At 33.0% G+C, this 20,033-nt stretch overlaps 1 protein-coding gene across 1 annotated transcript in view; it reads right to left on the reverse strand.

Moving 5' to 3' along the window:
• Positions 1-1,083: 1,083 nt before the first annotated feature.
• The window catches only part of LOC131852826 (probable phospholipid-transporting ATPase IA), a 74,913-nt gene continuing 55,963 nt past the window's right edge, over positions 1,084-20,033 (reverse strand). Inside the window, 2 exon segments of the mRNA XM_059203562.1 lie at positions 1,084-2,101; positions 3,735-3,826. Coding sequence (XP_059059545.1) covers positions 1,998-2,101; positions 3,735-3,826 — 196 coding nt within the window. The 3' untranslated portion in view covers positions 1,084-1,997.

Genomic DNA, 20,033 nt, shown 5'->3' on the forward strand with positions numbered 1-20,033 from the left:
ACCGTGTATACACTGTTGTTTTCCCGCCATTTCATTTTTTAAATGGCGCGCTGCCTAGTTAGTGTATTGAGCTGCGTGGCGGTAAGTTTGAAATTCGAATAAAAAAAAAACAAATGGTGCGGTTATGAATCAACCATAATAGCCTGATATACACTTGTTTTCCCGCCATTTTATTTTTTAAATGGCGCGCTGCCTACTGGCTGAAGCCGCGTGGCGGTAAGTTCGAAATTTGAAAATGCAAATAGTGCGGTTATGGAATACAACATCACTATTTGCGTTTATAACGAACGTGTTATAAGCAGCTTTATATACCGAAAAACGGTGAAATTACATCCACTTTACGGGCAAGTGTGTTGAAAAATATAGTAACGAAACGTTTCTTTGAACAAATATATAATTTGTAATCGATGTTTGTACTCGTAACTACACACAAAGCGACATCACAGCGCAGCATATAGTAAGGGGGAGTACACACTGTCGCACGCATCATGCAAGCCGCTACTGCGGTATTTGCACGAAATTTTTTATAACAAATGTTATTGATCAACAAGTCATCATAATTAGTTTTATTGTTGCGAAAAACTTGATACATAATAAGGCTCAATCCTTCTCAGAACAATCTATTTTTGTACCTAAATTCAATTATAACAGTTCAGCAGTTTAGTCGTAGAAACCTACTCAATAGAATAGTCACTTTCATAATTACAACTGTAGTAAAGTTACGTTACGTTAGTTAAGTCACGAATGTACACACGCTTTAAGTTTATTACAACCCTATTTTATACACAAACTAAAATATATACAGTTGTACGTATATGCTTAAAAACACACGCTTTTAGTTTATATTACGCTTATTTCAAACAAACACTAAAATACTTGCAGTTGTATGTATGTAGTGTTTAAAAACGCAGCAAAACGCAACGTGCCGGTTTGCATCGCAGACAGTGTGTTACCCGCTTAAATACATATTTAAGGTAGCCTCCAGACGCCTCCGCTACGACGTTCTCCGGTGCGGTGCGGTAATTCACGAATGGATCAACATTAACAGAACGCACAACACAAGCATCGGGATTCGTAACCGGTTACCGTATACCCGTCACTATTGGCAAGCCTTTTGCATACGTACATATAACATATATAATTGTATTGCAAAATATAGGAGAATAGGCCACTTATATGTATCCCACATCAATATTTTTAGCTTAAGACTTTTAATAAATAATTTAATTTTTAAAGCAGTTTATGTCGTGTCTTTTGCTTTATAATCTTTTGTAAGCTTTCCATACGGAAGTGAGGTTAAGAACACAGTTTTAAATATATATAAATATACCAGTATCTTGGTACTTCAATCGAAAAATTAATACACATTTCTGTATGTATTCCGAATACCTAAAATTGTTCAACTATACACGAAGCATTGCATGAAATTATTAATTGAATTGTAATGATAGGTGAAATGGAAAGAGAGTAGTGAGAGAAAGGAGTAGAAAGCAAACAAGACTCGAAGAATATTCTGTCTACACTCCATTCTCCCATTTGACAAACGTTTTGTTTCCTTTCTCCTTCTTCCATTCGCTACGTCTCGTCTCTGTTTCTCTATAATTTAGCTCAACATAAAGCGTTTATCATTACATCCAATCCCACATACAACGTTTGTAATAACAGCATTCCCTGTGCCCGAGTATTAGTGTATAACCAACCGTGTCCCCACAATTATACATTCAGATGCATCTAAAAATGCATAAACGTATACTATTCAGTATAAATAGAATAGATATTACACATTATTAATGCTTTACACATATACATTATATGAAGAAAATGAATTAGATTATTGAGAAATAATTCTTGTATAGATACACTGTTTCACGTGTAAATCAACAGTTTGATGTTATGTATGTTACAAAATGTATGGGAGTATTTTGTACGCGTGATGTGTGTGGCCACTGGGCTCAGCAGATGGTGAAGAGCGGCGAGCGGCGCCGCACGGCGTCAGCTCAGGAGCTGGCCGCACTCGGCTGCGGGCACTCGCTGTCGTACGCGCGTACCATCGCCGCCTGCGACACCGAGCCGCCCTCTTCTTGTGAGAAAGCGAAGCCATCTGCGGTATCCCACACACCGTTATAGCACATCGCTGTATATACAGGATGCTACCGAATTATCTGCATTCCCGTCTACACGGAATAGTAGTATATATTATGATTCTGATGGAAGTTCGTGTCCCTAATGCATTTATTTTTGACATAAGTATCCATAATAATGATTTGGACACTTTATTGATTTGATTATATGATTTGGATTATATAGATTTTTTCTTCTAATCTAATGTAAGAAAAAAATCTCATACATTTAGTAGTACAGTTACAGTGGTTACATTTTTTTAGACTACCAAACAAGTGCACTAACAAAATGTATCATTGTTAAATTATTTTTTTCATCAATGTGTTCAGAATGTTGGTTAATAGATAAAGTCAACCATTTTGTGTACATTTTCTTCTTCCTTTAAGCACTAAAGCCGAAGGTAACACTGACCGAGAGAGCAACAGCCTAATCTAAAGGAAGTCCCAATTGCATGAAGTTACGATTTGTTGTTAGTTATTTTCCATAATTCTTTATTATTTTACTATCATAATATTTATATATAATTAATACTATGTCATACAACAAGGAATGCAAATAATTAGGTAGAACCTTACATAGTGTAAACTTGAACACTAGCTGAGTTTGTGGTTACAGAAAATGCAGCGCTAGTTAACCCGTGACTGCATCTCATGTTAGTGTATAGTATTTTGGATATAATCCGAGTGATCGAGTAGGCGTGTAACGCTAATGGTGCGCGGCGAACGAACTCGTGGTAACTTAATGTGGTTCAAATACCCACACGTACATTTTGAACGGCAATTGACAGTTGCAGTTAACGTCCTTTTTTGTATTGTGGCTATCATTTCACCATATTTGATCTTTGGTTTTAGATAAAGAATTGTCAGTTAAAAATGAACGTGTGTTGAATAAATAGACTCACAAACGGAGATGGACATAGACGTCACAGGTTCTAGAAACAATAGCAGAAAGAAGCATGTCTCTAAATAAAATTTAAAATGTCATTTACTGATAGCTAACCCCAACCGTATTAGTATCACAATTTTTGCAATAAGAAAAGAAAATACAAGTATGTATATAGATCATAAAATTGTAAATTTATAAAATAAACACCATTGTAGCCCTCCACCAAAAAACTGTTTCAAATATTATACGTAATTTTTTATTTTTTATAACACGGGGTACAAACGACCATGCGGCTTTCCTGATGGTAAGTGATTACCGCCGCCAATGAGCATCCGCAACACCAGGGGAATTGCAGGGGAATTGTCGACCTTTTAAAAAGGAATAAGTTCTTTTCTTGAATGTTTCAATAACGGAAATACCATTGTTGTCAATCTTGCTATGCTATTTCAAAACCAATTAAATATAAATAAACTTACAATTTATTCTACGATCCTGATTTAATCAAACATGAACATATCAGTACTGTCTCGAAATCAAATGGGGTTTAAATAAATTCTTTTGAGCTTACAGCAAAGTTAGATTGCGTCACCTATTTCAATCCGCATCTGTGAGTATACCTTATTGATACCTTGATATCCATCAGCTAGGCAATGGAGTTGAGTGATAGAAATCGTGTGTGGCTACGGTGTGCGCGTGCGCGGGTGCGTGCGCGTGGAGGCGGTACTCACGCGACAGCTCGAGCTCCATGTTGGACTGGGTGGCGGAGCGGCGGCTGAATACGCTGCGCACGTTCTGCAGCAGCCGCGCCGTCTCCGTGAGGCTGCCACATACACTGCCGCTCACTACTACGTTTGCGACGCGACACGATGCGATACGATGCGACGCAACGAAGTCATGTCGCGTCTACCGCCTACCTTAAGTGGAAGCTGTCACTCCCAACTCTAACTTTTTCGATTCGCGTGTTTAAGTGTTAAAACCCTGTCCTCAAAGGTTAATAGGTACTAATATAAAAAGCGTGCATTGTGGTCTAATCCCACTCGATATACTGGTTTTCGAACTGCGAGTTATTTAAATAAATCTGATAACATATTTCAATATCGATCTTGGCTCAAAGGACCAAAAACTACTTTGGTAGTGTTGATGCGCAATTACTATGCGACCCATCATGAGAAATCCTTACAACAGAATTTGGTAATGATCATTCGGGGTATAATACGCCCTGTACGCTATTTATTCGTAAGATGGAGCAGTGACTGTATTTTTCAGTAAGACCCTGAAGAGCCTGAGATCATATATTTTGAAACTGGCTATATTATCTTAATATAAGGCGAGCTAGTGCAGTATCATTGTACCAGTATATCGAGCAGGCAGTAGACAGCAGTAAGCGGGGATGCAGTGCGCAATGGAGCGAGTTAGTATCGCACGTGCGATCATGCGATGCGACATACTTACACTGCGCGAGTCGTACGAGCGCGTGGCGCGTGTCGCCGCCGTCGCGACCGCTGTGCCAACAACCACCGTTAGTTCCACCACGTCACCACGTCACCACACAACACCACACCACAAGCATGGCCCAACTCGCGACCACATCACAACCTCTTAGTAATTTTAACATGATTTTTAAATAAATGCTGGATTGACTTTGAGAATGTAGATGAACACGAAAAAAAACGAGAAATCAGATAATAACGTAATAATAATGTAAATAAAGACGGAAAACAGTGAGACAGCAAATAATAACGTTCTTTATATTAATTATTATTTATATTTATTAAATTATTCATAACGAATACCTCAATCCAGCGTTTATTCAAATTAAAACATTCATAACAACTGAAAGGACATCCCGTTCTTATAACTAACGTGATGCTTAATTCATTATCTTTTAATTAATTAATTAAAATTTGAGATAACATTCGATCAAATTGCAAAATACTGACAGAAATAACAATAATATGAAACAGGCATAATATATAGCAAGCATAATAAAATGCCGCAAGCACAATAAAATGCAGCAAGCATAATAAAATGCAGCAAGCATAATAAAATGCCGCAAGCATAATAATACGCAGCAAGCATAATATAATTTCTGCCAAGTTATTTTGTAACGTCACGAGTGGATGTACTAACAGATCGAAGCAACCATCAATTCGGACCTTAAGACTACAGTACACAACTCAAGATAAATTTTAAATTGTTTATTTCGCATTTATTATTATAATATCGAGTATACAAATGTAATAAATAAAACTTACCTATGTTTATTCGTACGTTATAAAACAATATTAACATATTTATATGAATGGACGTATTGGAAACAAATCTACAAGTTGGAATAAACTCACCACGCGAATTGTTTAGATTCTGAAGTATTAATTAGTCTAGAAAATAATAAAAATATATTAAACAAACACTATTTTATTACACGAGCTTTGGAGACAATTTTGAATAGTCTATTTTAAAGAAATAGAAATAGAAATAGAAATAGAAATAATCTTTATTCAAATAAACTCATTACAAGCACTTTTGAATAGTCATATTTTGATTCTACCACTCATTCGGAATGCAGATTCATCACAAGAAGAATGAGCAAGAAACTTGTGTGTTGCTCTTTTTAATAGATGTTTTTTTTTATATAAATAATTACAGTATAACAAGTAAGAGGCATGCGATAATCAACATAGAAGTCGCTACGCACTCATTATTAATGTAATCAGATAATATTGTCAGTGCTATAGATTTAAAGTTTTTCTATAAAAACATTATTATCGTTAACGAATTCTTCAATTTTATAGTAAGCTTTTTTGCAAAGGAACTGTTTTATTTGACATTTAAATCTTTTTTCTGGCAGATTTATAACAGACTCTGGTATTTTATTGTAAAACCTTACGCAATTGCCATAAAACGAATTACTAACTTTAGCCAAACGACATTTAGGTAAAATCAGTTTGTTATTGTTACGTAAGCTTTTATTAGTGCAATCACTAACTCTTTTGAAACTGTCTATATTCCTTCTGGCATAGATGATATTTTCATAAATGTATTGAGAAGCAACGGTGAGGATATTTGATTCCTTAAAACACTCTCGCAATGACTCCCTGGAACCCATACCATAAATGGAGCGAATGGCCCTCTTTTGTAAAGTAAATATTGTATTTATATCAGCTGCTTTGCCCCATAACAAAATACCATACGACATAATGCTATGGAAATAGCTAAAATAGACAAGTTTAGCCGTTGCCACGTCTGTTAATTGTCTAATTCTTCTTACCGCATAAGCGGCAGAACTAAGTCGACTCGCCAATTTAGTAATATGAGCACCCCATTGCAACTTGGAATCTAATGTGATACCTAGAAATACAGTATCGTCAACAAAATTAATAGATTTATTGTCCAATACGATTTTTGAATCTACCGGCCTTACATTGGGGAGAGTAAATTTGATACATTTAGTTTTATTTGCATTTAGTAGCATATTATTTGCCGTAAACCATTTTAAAGCAAAAGAGAGAGAACCGTTTACTTCGTCCATATCATCAATATGTCGATTGACTTTGAATACTAATGAAGTATCATCAGCAAACAGAACTATGTCAGCTATCTTTTCTACCATATAAGGAAGATCGTTTATGTAAACTAAAAATAAGAAAGGACCTAGAATAGAGCCCTGAGGAACACCCATTTTAATACTAGTTCCCTCAGACTTTACACCATTTATTTCAACAACTTGCATTCTATTATTTAGATAGGATTTCATCATGCATAGTGCTTCATATCTAATACCGTAATGTTCTAATTTGAGTAAGAGTGTTTCATGATCAACGCAATCAAATGCTTTTGAGAGGTCACAGAATACACCGATAGCATCCTGTGACCTCTCCCAACAGTCAAAAATGTGTTTCATTAAAGCTACACCAGCGTCAGTAGTTGATTTACCGGCTGTGAAACCAAATTGCCGACTGTGAAGCAGTCTATTTATTTTAAAGTGGTGAAGCATCTGATTGAGCATAATTTTTTCAAACACTTTACTTAGTACTGGTAAGATAGAAATGGGCCTATAATTACCTACTTCAGTTTTATCCCCTAACTTAAAAAGTGGAGTTATTTTACTATGTTTCATTAAGTTGGGAAAAACACCGTCAAAAATACATTTATTGAAGATAGTTACTAAATATGGAGCAATAACATCTATAGCGGTGTTAATAACTTTAACAGACATGCCCCAATGGTCTTCAGTATTTTTTAAATTTAATTGTTTAAATGTTTTCGTAATTGTAGCAATGTCAATAAATGTAAATTTAAATGTAACCGGACACGAAGCAACATTGTCAATAAGGAATGATTTAGCTGTACTTGGAGAAGAGTCCAAAGAGGACGTAATATCAGTTGGAATACTAGCGAAAAATTTTTCAAAAATATTGACTATTTCTTTTGTGGACGTTACTAGTTTATCATTATAATTTAACGTAAAATCATTATATGGACTTTTAACTTTGCCAGTTTCTTTATTAATAATATTCCACACTGTCCTAATCTTGTCCTTGGATTCTTTAATTTTTTTATTTAGATAATTAGACTTTGCTACATTACATACCTTTTTAAAAGTTTTTGAGTATCTTTTTACATAATTTACGAATGTACTATCGAAACGGTATTTTTTTTGATCATATAAATCAAATAATATATTTCTACTTTTAAGAATTCCCTTTGTAGCCCATTCTGAAAATTTTGTTTTGTTACTAATACTGATAGTTTTTTTGTTAAAAGCCTTATTATATTCGTAAGAAACAATATTGAAGAAATCTGTATAAAGTTTGTTAGGTTCGTCAGATTGAGGACAAAAATCTAATTTACTACGAACTGATATTTTAAATTTATTTATCTTATAACCAGTCAAGTCTCTTTTTAATAAATTAATTTTCCTGATTTTGTTTACGTGATTTGGAAAAATTACTAATTGACCACAGTGATCAGAAGGAAGGTTATTTATTATTATTTTATCTAAATATTCACTGTTGCTAAATATGTTATCCAAACAAGTAGCAGACGTGGCTGTGATACGAGTGGGTTCGTGGAAGACATTACTCAAGTCAAAAGATTGAAATAAACTCATTAATTTAGTTTTTGTGGTGTTATGTGATAAAATGTCAACATTGAAATCACCACACACTATAAATTTTTTGTTAATATTAAATACTCTTTTTAAAATATCCTCCATTACCTCTTCAAATAAATTATAATCACTATTTGGAGGTCTATATACACACATAACTATATAATTTTCTAGTTCCACACAGGAAATTTCAATACAACACTCAACGGAAAGATTGCCAATATCACTACGTTCTTTTACTTTTATATTATTTTTCACCAATATCATGGAACCTCCTCTATTTACTATTTTTCTATTAAAGCAGCTGACAATATTATAATTGTTTAAGCTTAACATCATATTGCTCACTTTGAGCCAATGTTCAGTTAAACATAGAACATCTATATTATTTTTTTCTAAAAACAATTGAATAATTAATTCACAGCCGAGAAAACTTTGTATGTTCTGGTGAACAATTTTCAATTCTGATAGCTTTCCCTTTGTCTTTTTCAGCAGTTTAAATCTGCAGTCATATTTAAATTATTGTAAATAAAAGGATTCTTACTAGAATCAATATTTATGTCAATATTTTCAGAATGTTTAGTATTAACATTAGTACAAATACTACTAATTGGATTAGTGCAACCCATTATATTACTTATAATGGGGTCATTTATATTATAAGCTAGTAAACTAGCTATATTTCTTATTTGTTTTTTAGGCAGATAAAATCTATCTCCAGTCATACAAAAGTTTGTAACAAATTTGTTACTATCAAAAAATAAAAAGTCATTATGGCGACAAGTCATATTATAAATTAAATTATTAATATAATATATGAACTTATTTTGTTCAATAGTCAGAGAATGACAGTAAGGAAATGCACATAAAATTATTTTACCTATGCCCAACTCAGCAATATTAAGCAAAGAGTTTACAAGTTTAATGACATGACTTTTTTTTACATTTAAACAGTTGCCTAAAGCAATGACTAATGTGGTTAACTTATCATACCTATCATTAACCACCTTATTTAAAATATTAGGCAATGAAGCACCAGGTAGACAATTATTTATAACATGTTGAGATAAACTTTCTGATAATGAACGGCCCAAACCCTTACCATATTCATCTGAATAAATAATTGTCCTTCGTACTGGTGCAACATTACAATTATCAGTTTTTAAAGACAAGTTAGAATTGAGTAAATTTGAACAAGGAGTGATTGACTCAGTCAAGACTGATGTGATTGACTTATTGTTATTTCCATTAGGGCTATATTGACAAGATTTAGGAGATTCAGGTGTCTCACAACAACATTTCTCTGTCAATGAGGTGAACCGCTCCATGTTGTAATTACCCAACTCTATTAATTTATCCAGTGATTTACTATAGTTATTAATTTCATGTTGAGCACACTCATATTTATTTGTTAAATTATATAATAAAGATTCCAACTCTTGAATTTTACTCTTTAATTTATTTTGTTCTAAATCCTTATCATGTAAATTTGTTTTACAATTTTGAAGTTCTTGTAACAGGTCTAATTTTTGTCTTCTAATATTTATAGATTTTAAACATTTAGTATGAGTTCTCACTAACTTTTCTGACTTTTTAATAAATTTAAATTTAAAGATAAGAGATTAAGGTAAATTTTCTAATATTTGTAATATTTGAGTTACTGCAGTTTATCATTAAGTATAGAGTATATAATAATGTTTATATATATAAGAATAAAATCTGGTATGCATGTACTGCACATTTTGATATAACTTTGTCAACTTATTACTCGCTCTCCCTTTACGTTACAGACCTAATATTAACACTTTATTAAAACAAACTCAAATTTATAAACATACTAGCTTTTGCCCGCGTCTTCGCTCGCGTTAATTTATCCCCTTAGGGGTGGAATTTATCAAAATCCTTTCTTAGGGGATGCATACGTCATAAGTAGCTTTATGCATGCAAAGTCTCAGCCCGATCGGTTTAAAATTGACAAAGTTTCATAAACTTTCATCCCCTATTTTATCCCCTTGGGGGTAGAATTAATCAAAATCCTTTCTTAGCGGATGCCTACATCATAACATCTAGCTGAATGCCAAATTTCAGCCGGATCCGTCCAGTGGTTTGGGCTGTGCGTTGATAGATCACTGACAGTCAATCTCAACCTTTGAGTTATATATATTTAGATTTACTAAAATATATTCATAAAGTTGAGTTTATTTTGTATTGAACTGTTCTGTGTTTCTCTTATGACTTATTTTCTTTATTTGTAAGAACGTGACAAAATATAATACATATTTTAAACGAGTTCTTACAGATATAAACGTGTAAAAATTGTTGACTATTCAAAAGTGCTTAAATTAAGTTTATTCGAATAAATTATTTTCTATTCTATTCTGATTCATCAATGGATTTGACTGTTACATATAAACAAACTTCGCGTGGTGTTCTCATTTCATTTTTAACAATATAAATTTATAAATGACATAACAATAATGTTTACCGGATATTGCAATTTTTTTATAGTATAGGGGACAAACGAGCTTGCGGCTCACCTGATGGTGAGTGATTACCGTCGCCAATGATCACCCGCAACACCAGGGGAATTGCAAGTGCCGGCCTTTTATGAAAGAATACTCTTTTCTTTTCTTGAAGGTTTCAATAATTGTATAATAATAATAATAATCTCAGGACAATTCACACAGAGCCATCTAGACCCAAGTTAAGCTAGCTAAAGCTTGTGTTATGAGTACTAGATAACTGATACATAAACATAGATTTTTTTTTTTGTAAATACATACATATTACAGATATTATACTATATATGAAACTATTATTTAATCTAATTACAAATTCGGTCGTCCATGATCACCCACAACACCAGGGGAATTGCAAGTACGTTGTCTTTTAAGAAAGAATAATAATTAATAATAATAATAATAATAACTATTATTATTATTATGTCATTTATAAATTATATGCATTTTATAAGCAATATACAAGTCTAAACAAGGCACGGTCACTTAGCGTTAAGTTACAATTTATACAAAAATACAAAACGAACAGAAAGAAAACACTATAGCGAATTGAATCTTTTTCTTATTACATTTCTATAAGTTGACGGCCTCGGTGGTTTAACGGTTTAGCGCATCGCTTTATTTTCTATGGTCGCGGGTTCGATTCCTCGCACGGAATAAACATTTGTTAATCGGTCTGGGTATCTGGAATTTATATCTGTTGTCTAGTACCCATAACACAAGCTCTGCTTACCGTGGAACTAGATGGCGTGTGAGTAATTCCAGGGTAGTTATTATATTTTTTACTATAATTATTTCAGATAATAGTTGTTCGTTATATAAAAATACATATTAATACTTTTAACATTTAATCTATACATAAAAATAAAATTGGAGTGTCTGTTTGTAATATTGAAATAATCGTTTTTTACTACATGCATATGAATATAAATACGGTACATACACCAAAATAACATTTTTTACAATATCTGTCTGTCTGTCCGTTTATTCCGGCTAATGTCTGAAATGGCTGGACCGATTTAGATGAGATTAAGTTTGTGTGTTGCTCTTTTTAATTTTAATTACAATGTTATTTGTCAATCATACTCATGAATACAAATGTTTGTACCGTGCGAATCGAACCCGCGACCATAGGAAGGCGGTGTGCTAAACCGCTAAACCACCTCTCAAATATATAAAACACTAATATATTCACCACATTATCGTGACAATTTGTCACATTGTATAATATCAGTCCAAATAATCCTATAACAAATTATTTGTTATCCTTCAACACAAGAAACATTCAGAGACCTTTTAAGATAATAAAGATTCAATTGCTACAGTGTAATATTGAGAATAGAAGAGAAACAAATGAGAAATGAGTGAAGAAGACTAGAGAATAGGGCGACAGTAGAAGTTAATATAGTTAATATATATCTATATAGACAAACAATATATTACAAATAACAATTTTTATATATGTAACAAGACGTAGGTATATCTGCTAAAGTAATGAATATATATGCACCCGTTGAATACCATCATTACATAGTATAAAACAAAGTTCGGTCACTGCCTGTCCGTCCCTATGTATGCTTAAATCTTTAAAACTACGCAACGGATTTTGAAGCGGTTCTCTTTAATAGATAGAGTGATTCTAGAGGAAGGTTTATACATATAATACATGTACACCCGGGCGAAACCGGGGCGAGTAGCTAGTAAACAATATTACGAGTAAGTCTGAAAACATTTATTCAATTTAAAAAAAATATATATATACCAGAAATTTTTATAACAGAAAATTTTCAACACAAATCGCCGGAGCCGTAAAAAGGAAAAAATCGAATTTGAATTTCGAATTTAAATTCACGAGTAGTAATGGCGTCGGTGACGTCACTCCTTCGTTGCGTCAACGACAATATAGTACTTTATGATTAAAAGTCCTTGCAGTTTGCTTTGTAAACTATTTCGGCTGTAGAGTGATATTATTCTGAATTGTTCTTTGGAATGATAACGCCCACTCATATGTAACGGGTATCACATGATAACGTGATGTCGTAGTGCTGTTCATGTATATAAACGACGGTTACCACTTACCGACAGATGACCTGCTAGTTTGTCTTTCCAATTATATAAAATAAAATTGGAAATATAACCTAAACTATATATTGAAATGATTCAATTTTGAACTTCTATTGTCGCAAAGAAACAGTGCATAGGAGATAAGGATGCAACAAAAGTTAGCAGAATTAAACGAACATATATACAAGTGGATACCACTAACATATTTGTACATTTATTATATCATACAATACTTAGGAAGAACACATTAATATAATATTTATATATTAAAATGAGATTCATCACATGTTATTTATAATATAATTGTTTTTAGTTTAGTTGTATTCAATTTTAGTGATTCTTTTCTTCCCAATAGTAATTAATATGGGATATACCCGTTGGTTTCCATAACCAAAATTATTACGAATAGGTCTAAAAAAAATTATTCTATTTAAAAAATAATATTACTCTTTATTTAAACTGTCAACACAAATCGCCGGAACCAAAAAAAAAAAGAACAATAAATTTAGAATTTGAATTTCGAATTTAAATTCACGCGCAGTAATGGCGTCGGTGACGACACGCCTTCCAGCTACCCGACACAAATCGCCGGAGCCAAAAATAGAAAAAAGAACAATAAATTTTGAATTTGAATTTCGAATTTAAATTCACGCGCAGTAATGGCGTCGGTGACGTCACGCCTTCCAGCTATCCGACACAAATCGCCGGAGCCAAAAATAGAAAAAAGAACAAATTTTGAATTTGAATTTCGAATTTAAATTCACGAGCAGTAATGGCGTCGGTGACGTCACGCCTTCCAGCTATCCGAGGGTTGTTACCCTCGGAGTTGAAACCACCGAAAGGGGTTCACCCCGAGACCTCTTCCTTCACCCACCTGGGAGGTGCGGATGACTAGTATCAGGAAAATGCTAGAAAATCGCAGGTGTGACGTAAACGACGCTTCAACATGGTCAATATAAAACGCTATTTCAATATAAATGCAGACTTTTATTGTAATATTTATAATCAATTTCTATATTATAAATTACAACATACATTGTTAATTAAATATAAAACTTCACAAAAATATATACGCACGCGTACTAGTATAGAAGTAGATTATGTTTTATTTACATTATGTACAGAGTGACAACAAAATTTTGTATATATACAATAATTCTGCAAACATGCGTTCTTTCATATTGAAATATATCAATATTTAAAATTATATTTATATACTATTTAATAGAATGTTTGGGAAGAAAAGAGAACTAACTACATTATTCAAATAAATAATATCACATTTAAATTCATATGTGCTTTAATTATGAAGCGCCATTCATAAATAGATATTTTAACTCAATAACTAAAATTTAGAGTTTTTTTTCGGAGCGACTAAATATCGAGTGCCCTAACTTTTGAATCTTTTTGAAGGACTTTTGGTTCATCCACTTTCACAACTCTCATACATCCACGATCTATCTCATGCCAGTTGTTAAACCTTCTATCCTTATGAAGAAATGTAGGTTCATCCTCTTTGATAACTCAACGATCTATCTCATGACGGATCACTTTAATGCACATGCATTTTCACACTTTCGAATTGTAATATCAGTTTGCTGAATTTTTATGTCATCCCACATTCTATTTCTTTCATATGTTACCCCAATTTTTAGCAGATACTTCTTAACATCTGTAACTAATGTAAGATGTCAATTCACATTTCTTTCAATTACTTTCAAATCAACTCGCTCAAGTGACAAGGACGACCGCGGTGGTATAGCGGTCTAGCACACCGCTTTACGTCCGATGGTCGCGGGTTCGATTCCTCGCACGGCACAAACATTTGTATTCATGAGTATGATTGTTTGTATCGGCCTGGGTATTTTCTATGTATATTATGTATGTATTTAAGAAAAAAAAAATATCTATGTATTTATCAGTTATCTAGTACACACAAGCTTTAGCTAGTTTAACTTGGGTTTAGATGGCGCTGTGTGAATTGTCCTGAGATTATTATTATTATTAAGTACCTCAGCACATTGAAATCATTAGCAACAAATACATTTAAAAACTATCATCATGCTGTATCTTTATTTTCCTGGACTGCTAATTTTACAGCATATGTTCTTACCAAAAAGTTAGCCATTCAATTCCTACAAAATTAAAACTATAGACATCTGGGTATATTGTGTTCACAATCAAAGAAGTAGCTTGTCCGGCTCACATAGGACCAGTTACGCTAAATTTGGAAGCAGATGGAGTTGAATGATATGCGCAGGGTTTTCAAAGCCTGCAGGCTATTTATACCACACTGCTCCGTAGAATAACATTTAGGTGACAAGATATTTGAAATTTTGTTTCATATAGAATGGCACTTCACAATCGACCTTATATATTATTATAATTACAATATAAATGCCAATTTGAACCGTACAGTACAAAAATACTATTATTTATATGTTTACAATTATAAATTTCTATAGAACTATATCACAACACAGTTCAAACAAATTAATGAAAATGCTTAACTTAACCTATTGTTTACCCGGATACTCTAAAAGTATGGGGGGGACCAGTGGAGGATGATAGAATGAGCACTAACCCTTCGACCGTCTTGTAACAGATCTGTGCCCGCAAAACCGTGACTTTATTTAAACAAATTTTATCCTTATTCAAAACAAAATAAGATTGAAATTCATTCGAAAAAATACAGCTGACGCGCGCATACCGCCTCTAGGTCGCTGCGACAGACGACGGACATTCGAAAGGTTAAGTCAGGTCAGTTAGTCCATCGTGGCGAATTATCACGAATAAATAGGACGGTTACCGAGTCTGCTTGGAGGTCAACCTGACCACTGCTAGAAATTAGGCCAGCAGTAACCATTACTAACAATCCCTAATCCTTATTAAGTACCTAGTGAGCCTCAGAAACGAAAGTTTCCAGATAATAAAAACCTAAATCTACATTATAAATTGTTAAGTAGATCTATCAGATACTATATCAATATGGCTCAAATAGGGATGTTCATTAAACATCGATGTCAAGACAAAAAAAATATTAGAAACGCAAATAACAGGATATCAGATGACCCATTAGAAAAATTATGTATTCTGACATCGATGTTTGTTATTCGATATTCATCGTATTTCGATGTCGATAATCGATATTTTCTGTATCGATTCATCCTTAGGCTAAACACAGACATATGACCAAACAAAGATTGTAATGTGTAAAGAAAAACTGATGCTGTTGACCTTGGAAGACATACTGTCTCGATATCACCGATAAGTGTGAGTGGGATGGAGAGAATGTTCTGCTCTTTCTGTTACAGTGGAATAAGAGAAATGGAAGATACGCGAAGTTTTTTTTAAGTCTGTATTTAATGTTCCGCGTTGCAATCTCTCTTTGATTATAGGCAAAGACTTCTTAGGCAAAACCGTAGTATAAAATAGTTCATTATGTTACATTGATGTAGCCATTATAATGCGATCAAATTTATTAGTGATAAAATCTATTACTCCTCGGTTTTTTTAATAGAGTGATTCAAGAGGAAGGTTTATATATATATAATACATGTACACACGTGCGAAGCCGGGGCGAGTAGATAGTTATCTATATAATTTGTAAGTGCTAATGGTAGACTTAAAACCTTATGGCATTTTCTCGCAGTTAACCCTAGAAAAAAAATGGTGAAATTAAGTAGGGTCACTTCACTTTATCCACTACTACATTTATAACTTATGACATACATAAACATCTATTTTCCAAATAAAAGTACTTTCATATAGAAAATAAAATATGTATCGGGGTAACACGTTATTTATTATGAAATTGTGTATATTACAATTAAACTAACGAGAAACAATATTATAATGATGTCACTGGAACAATCATCGCTTTACTACTGTATCGTCCGTTGGTCGCGAACTTTCTGGAAGCGCGAGAGGCGCGCTCCTATTGGTCGGTCGACGCGCATGCGCTGTACGTTTAGATGAGTCTCAACGCGTACTTACTATACATACGTAACACGTATACATTTCGGTGTTACATAGATTATACTACATAGTATAAAACAAAGTCGCTGTCGCTGTCTGTCGGTCCCTATGTATGCTTAAATCTTTAAAACTTCGCAACGGATTCTGAAGCGGTTTTTTATAAGAGAGTGATTCAATAGGAAGGTTTATATATAATACATGTACACCCGTGAGACGCCGCACAGTGGGAACTCGCCTAAGAAAGCCATCTCATAAATACTTTTTCTAAAACTCCGTGTATGTACATGTATAATACCTCACTTGTAGCCAAAGAGTTACTCTATCATTATAAATATGATTCAAATCTCTGACTATTCATACTTCATAGAATAGAGCCTCTAAATTCAAGGAATGAAAAAAATACAAAAATAATTTTGTAACTTAAATTTGTTTGGTATAAGTTTATAGTATCAAAACAATATCAAGTCATATAGTGTGATACCATTTTAGAATGCTTAGAATGTGTACTTTACTATAAAATAAAAATATATTTAGTTTAGTCGAATATTATTTAACTAAAAATCCATATATCGTTATATGTACTATTTTCTTTTCTCAGACTTTCACTTGGAGATTTGACAGTTGCCGAAGCTTGCCGAAGTTCTAAATTTGGTTTTATTTATTAGGAAATATAATTTGATGGCATAACATTTTTTTTTGCAGTTTCACTGCGTAAAATATTTAAATTGAGTATAATATCATGGTGAGATTTGTTTTTTCTAAGTACGTATATTAAGATTTTCTTCTTTATTTGAGATTCTCTGTCTGAATACTCAAAAAAATACTTTTTGCTCAATTATTACTTTATATTTTATCTTTTGCCTTACTTTTATCAACTATTTCACACAGTATATAGTTCCCATTCCCATACAGACCTATTCTATACCGCATAATGATAAATATTTTTTATCAAGTAATTTTGCACACGTATATGATCATTATTAAGTATAAAATAGTGTATGTATTTGCATATGAAATATTACAGTTCCTCATAAGCATTTGTCATTACTAAACAATTGTTAATTACTCATCTCGCCACAATGAGTGAATTCTCGTGTACCAGACACGACTTAAGTCTCTTATTGATTTAAAGTGATACAAATTATGTTGATTCTATCTCAAACTATATACGAAATAATTTTACCGAATCTTCAGATGCGAATATAGCAAAAATTATCGCAAGTATTCAGAAGTCCTTCATAACTTAGTTTCGTCAACGCTATACGAAATGTGGTAGAAAGAAAGAACAGTTTTTAAATAAAATAGCAATTGATAGGATGGTATTTTCACTGTAACTTTAGAAAGAACTACATGCGAACCTGAACCTCCTACTTCGACAGAGAAAAGAGGAAGACCTTCTAAAACGTACGAAGACAGTTCGGACAAAGAAACAAGGGATTGCTTGATACCTGTGGACTTCATACTTCATCATTCATACAACTCATATGTAGAGGGTTTAAGGGTTTCATCGTTGATATTTTACGAGTATTGCCGGCAGAAAACTAGAATGAAATGAGCAATCTTAATGAGTAATCTTATTAATGAACTCTTAGCATTTTCATAAAATTGGATCTGAACAAGTCACAGTATAAAAATGTGAGGAGTTGTTTGATAGCAACACTAATGACGGCAATACAGCCAGAAGATTTTTCCAAAATTATCATTGTACATTAAAAATCACTGGTGATGATGAGGTAGATGAGGAATTAATAAAACTGTTTTATGTTATGAAATGAAATGTGAACGTGTGATACGTCACTTTTCTGTCTTGCCTCTCGGGCAACTTTCAGAAGATGCTCAAGAGTCACGGAACAAAGACTATAAACAGTTCAGGCTTCATCATGCAAGACAATGTTCGAGGGTAGCCTCTAACAAAGATGTTCTACACGCATTTTTATATACCTCTGACCCATACATAACAAGTTTAAGAAAACCTTCCAATTAAAAATATTTAGTACTTTTTGATGAAGCAAAGGAGCTCTTGAGTGACTTGTAAGCCATCTTTATAAGAATTTTAGTTTTTTACGTAGATACTTTTACTTATTTCTTTATAAACTTCTTAGGACATAAATGTAAGTCTACAAATTCTATATTTCTTGTATTCCTACATTTTATATAACTATTAGAAATATTTTTTTACTCACAAAGCATACATTATTTAAAAGTATATATATTTAAGATTATCAGGAAAAAAATCATGTACATATCTTTATTAATACAGAAGTTATAGATTTATGAGATGAAAATGAGTCAAAGTTCCCACTGTGCGCCGGGGCGAGTAGCAAGTAGATTTTAACGTATTATGGCCAACTTGAGACATAATGAACTACAATGTACCACCAGTTTGCCTAAGACTGTTCACCATTACAATCACGCATCGTTATTTTTTTTCATTACAATAAATCAAATAAAATTGCTGCTAACTAGAAGTGAAAATTCTGTCAAAATCGGTCTAACCGTTTCAGAGATTAGCAAATAGATGTTTTTAAATGATTATTTTTATGTAAATTATATATAGTATAAAACAAAGTCGCTGTCACTGTCTGTGCGTCCCTATGTATGCTTAAATCTTTACAACTACGCAACGGATATTGAAGCGTATAGTAAGTAGTTATTTGTCCAATTAATAAATAATAATCTCTAGAAACTTTTAATGTTCTTAAAACGAAATAACAAGTATCAAACTCATAACATCTTTAACAACTCACTTGTACACATTGTAGAAACCGGAAATACTTTAGTTAATTACTAACTGAGCCGCACAACTTCGTCTGCCTTTCATTCCCCTTTGCCTTTTGCATTATTTTTCATTGCAGCTCCGCTCCTATTGGTCGTAGCGTAATGTTATATAACCTAAAGCCTTCGACAAATGGACTATCCAACACAAAAATAATTTTTCAATTCGAAGCTGTAGTTCCTGAGATTAGCGCTTTCAAACAAGCAAACAAACACTTCAGCTTTGTAATATTAGTATAGATAGCATGAGCTCGCTACTCGATCTTCATCCAGATTACATAGTATAAAATAAAGTCGCTGTCGCTGTCTGTCCGTCCCTATGTATGCTTAAATCTTTAAAACTACGCAACAGATTATGAAGCGGTTTTTTAAATAGATAGAGTGATTCAAGAGGAAGGTTTACATATATAATACATGTACACCCGGGTGAAGCCGGGGTGAGTAGCTAGTATTATATAGCCTGCCTCCCTCAACAAATAGGCTATCCAACACAAATATATTTTTCAATTCAAACCTGTCGTTCCTGAGATTAGCGTAGCCTATTGTGGAATGAACTACCTGCCGAGGTTTTCTCACGA

The sequence above is a fragment of the Achroia grisella genome, unplaced genomic scaffold (assembly GCF_030625045.1).
Source record: "Achroia grisella isolate CSIRO2021 unplaced genomic scaffold, CSIRO_AGI_Agris_v1 utg862, whole genome shotgun sequence".
NCBI lineage: Eukaryota > Metazoa > Arthropoda > Insecta > Lepidoptera > Pyralidae > Achroia > Achroia grisella.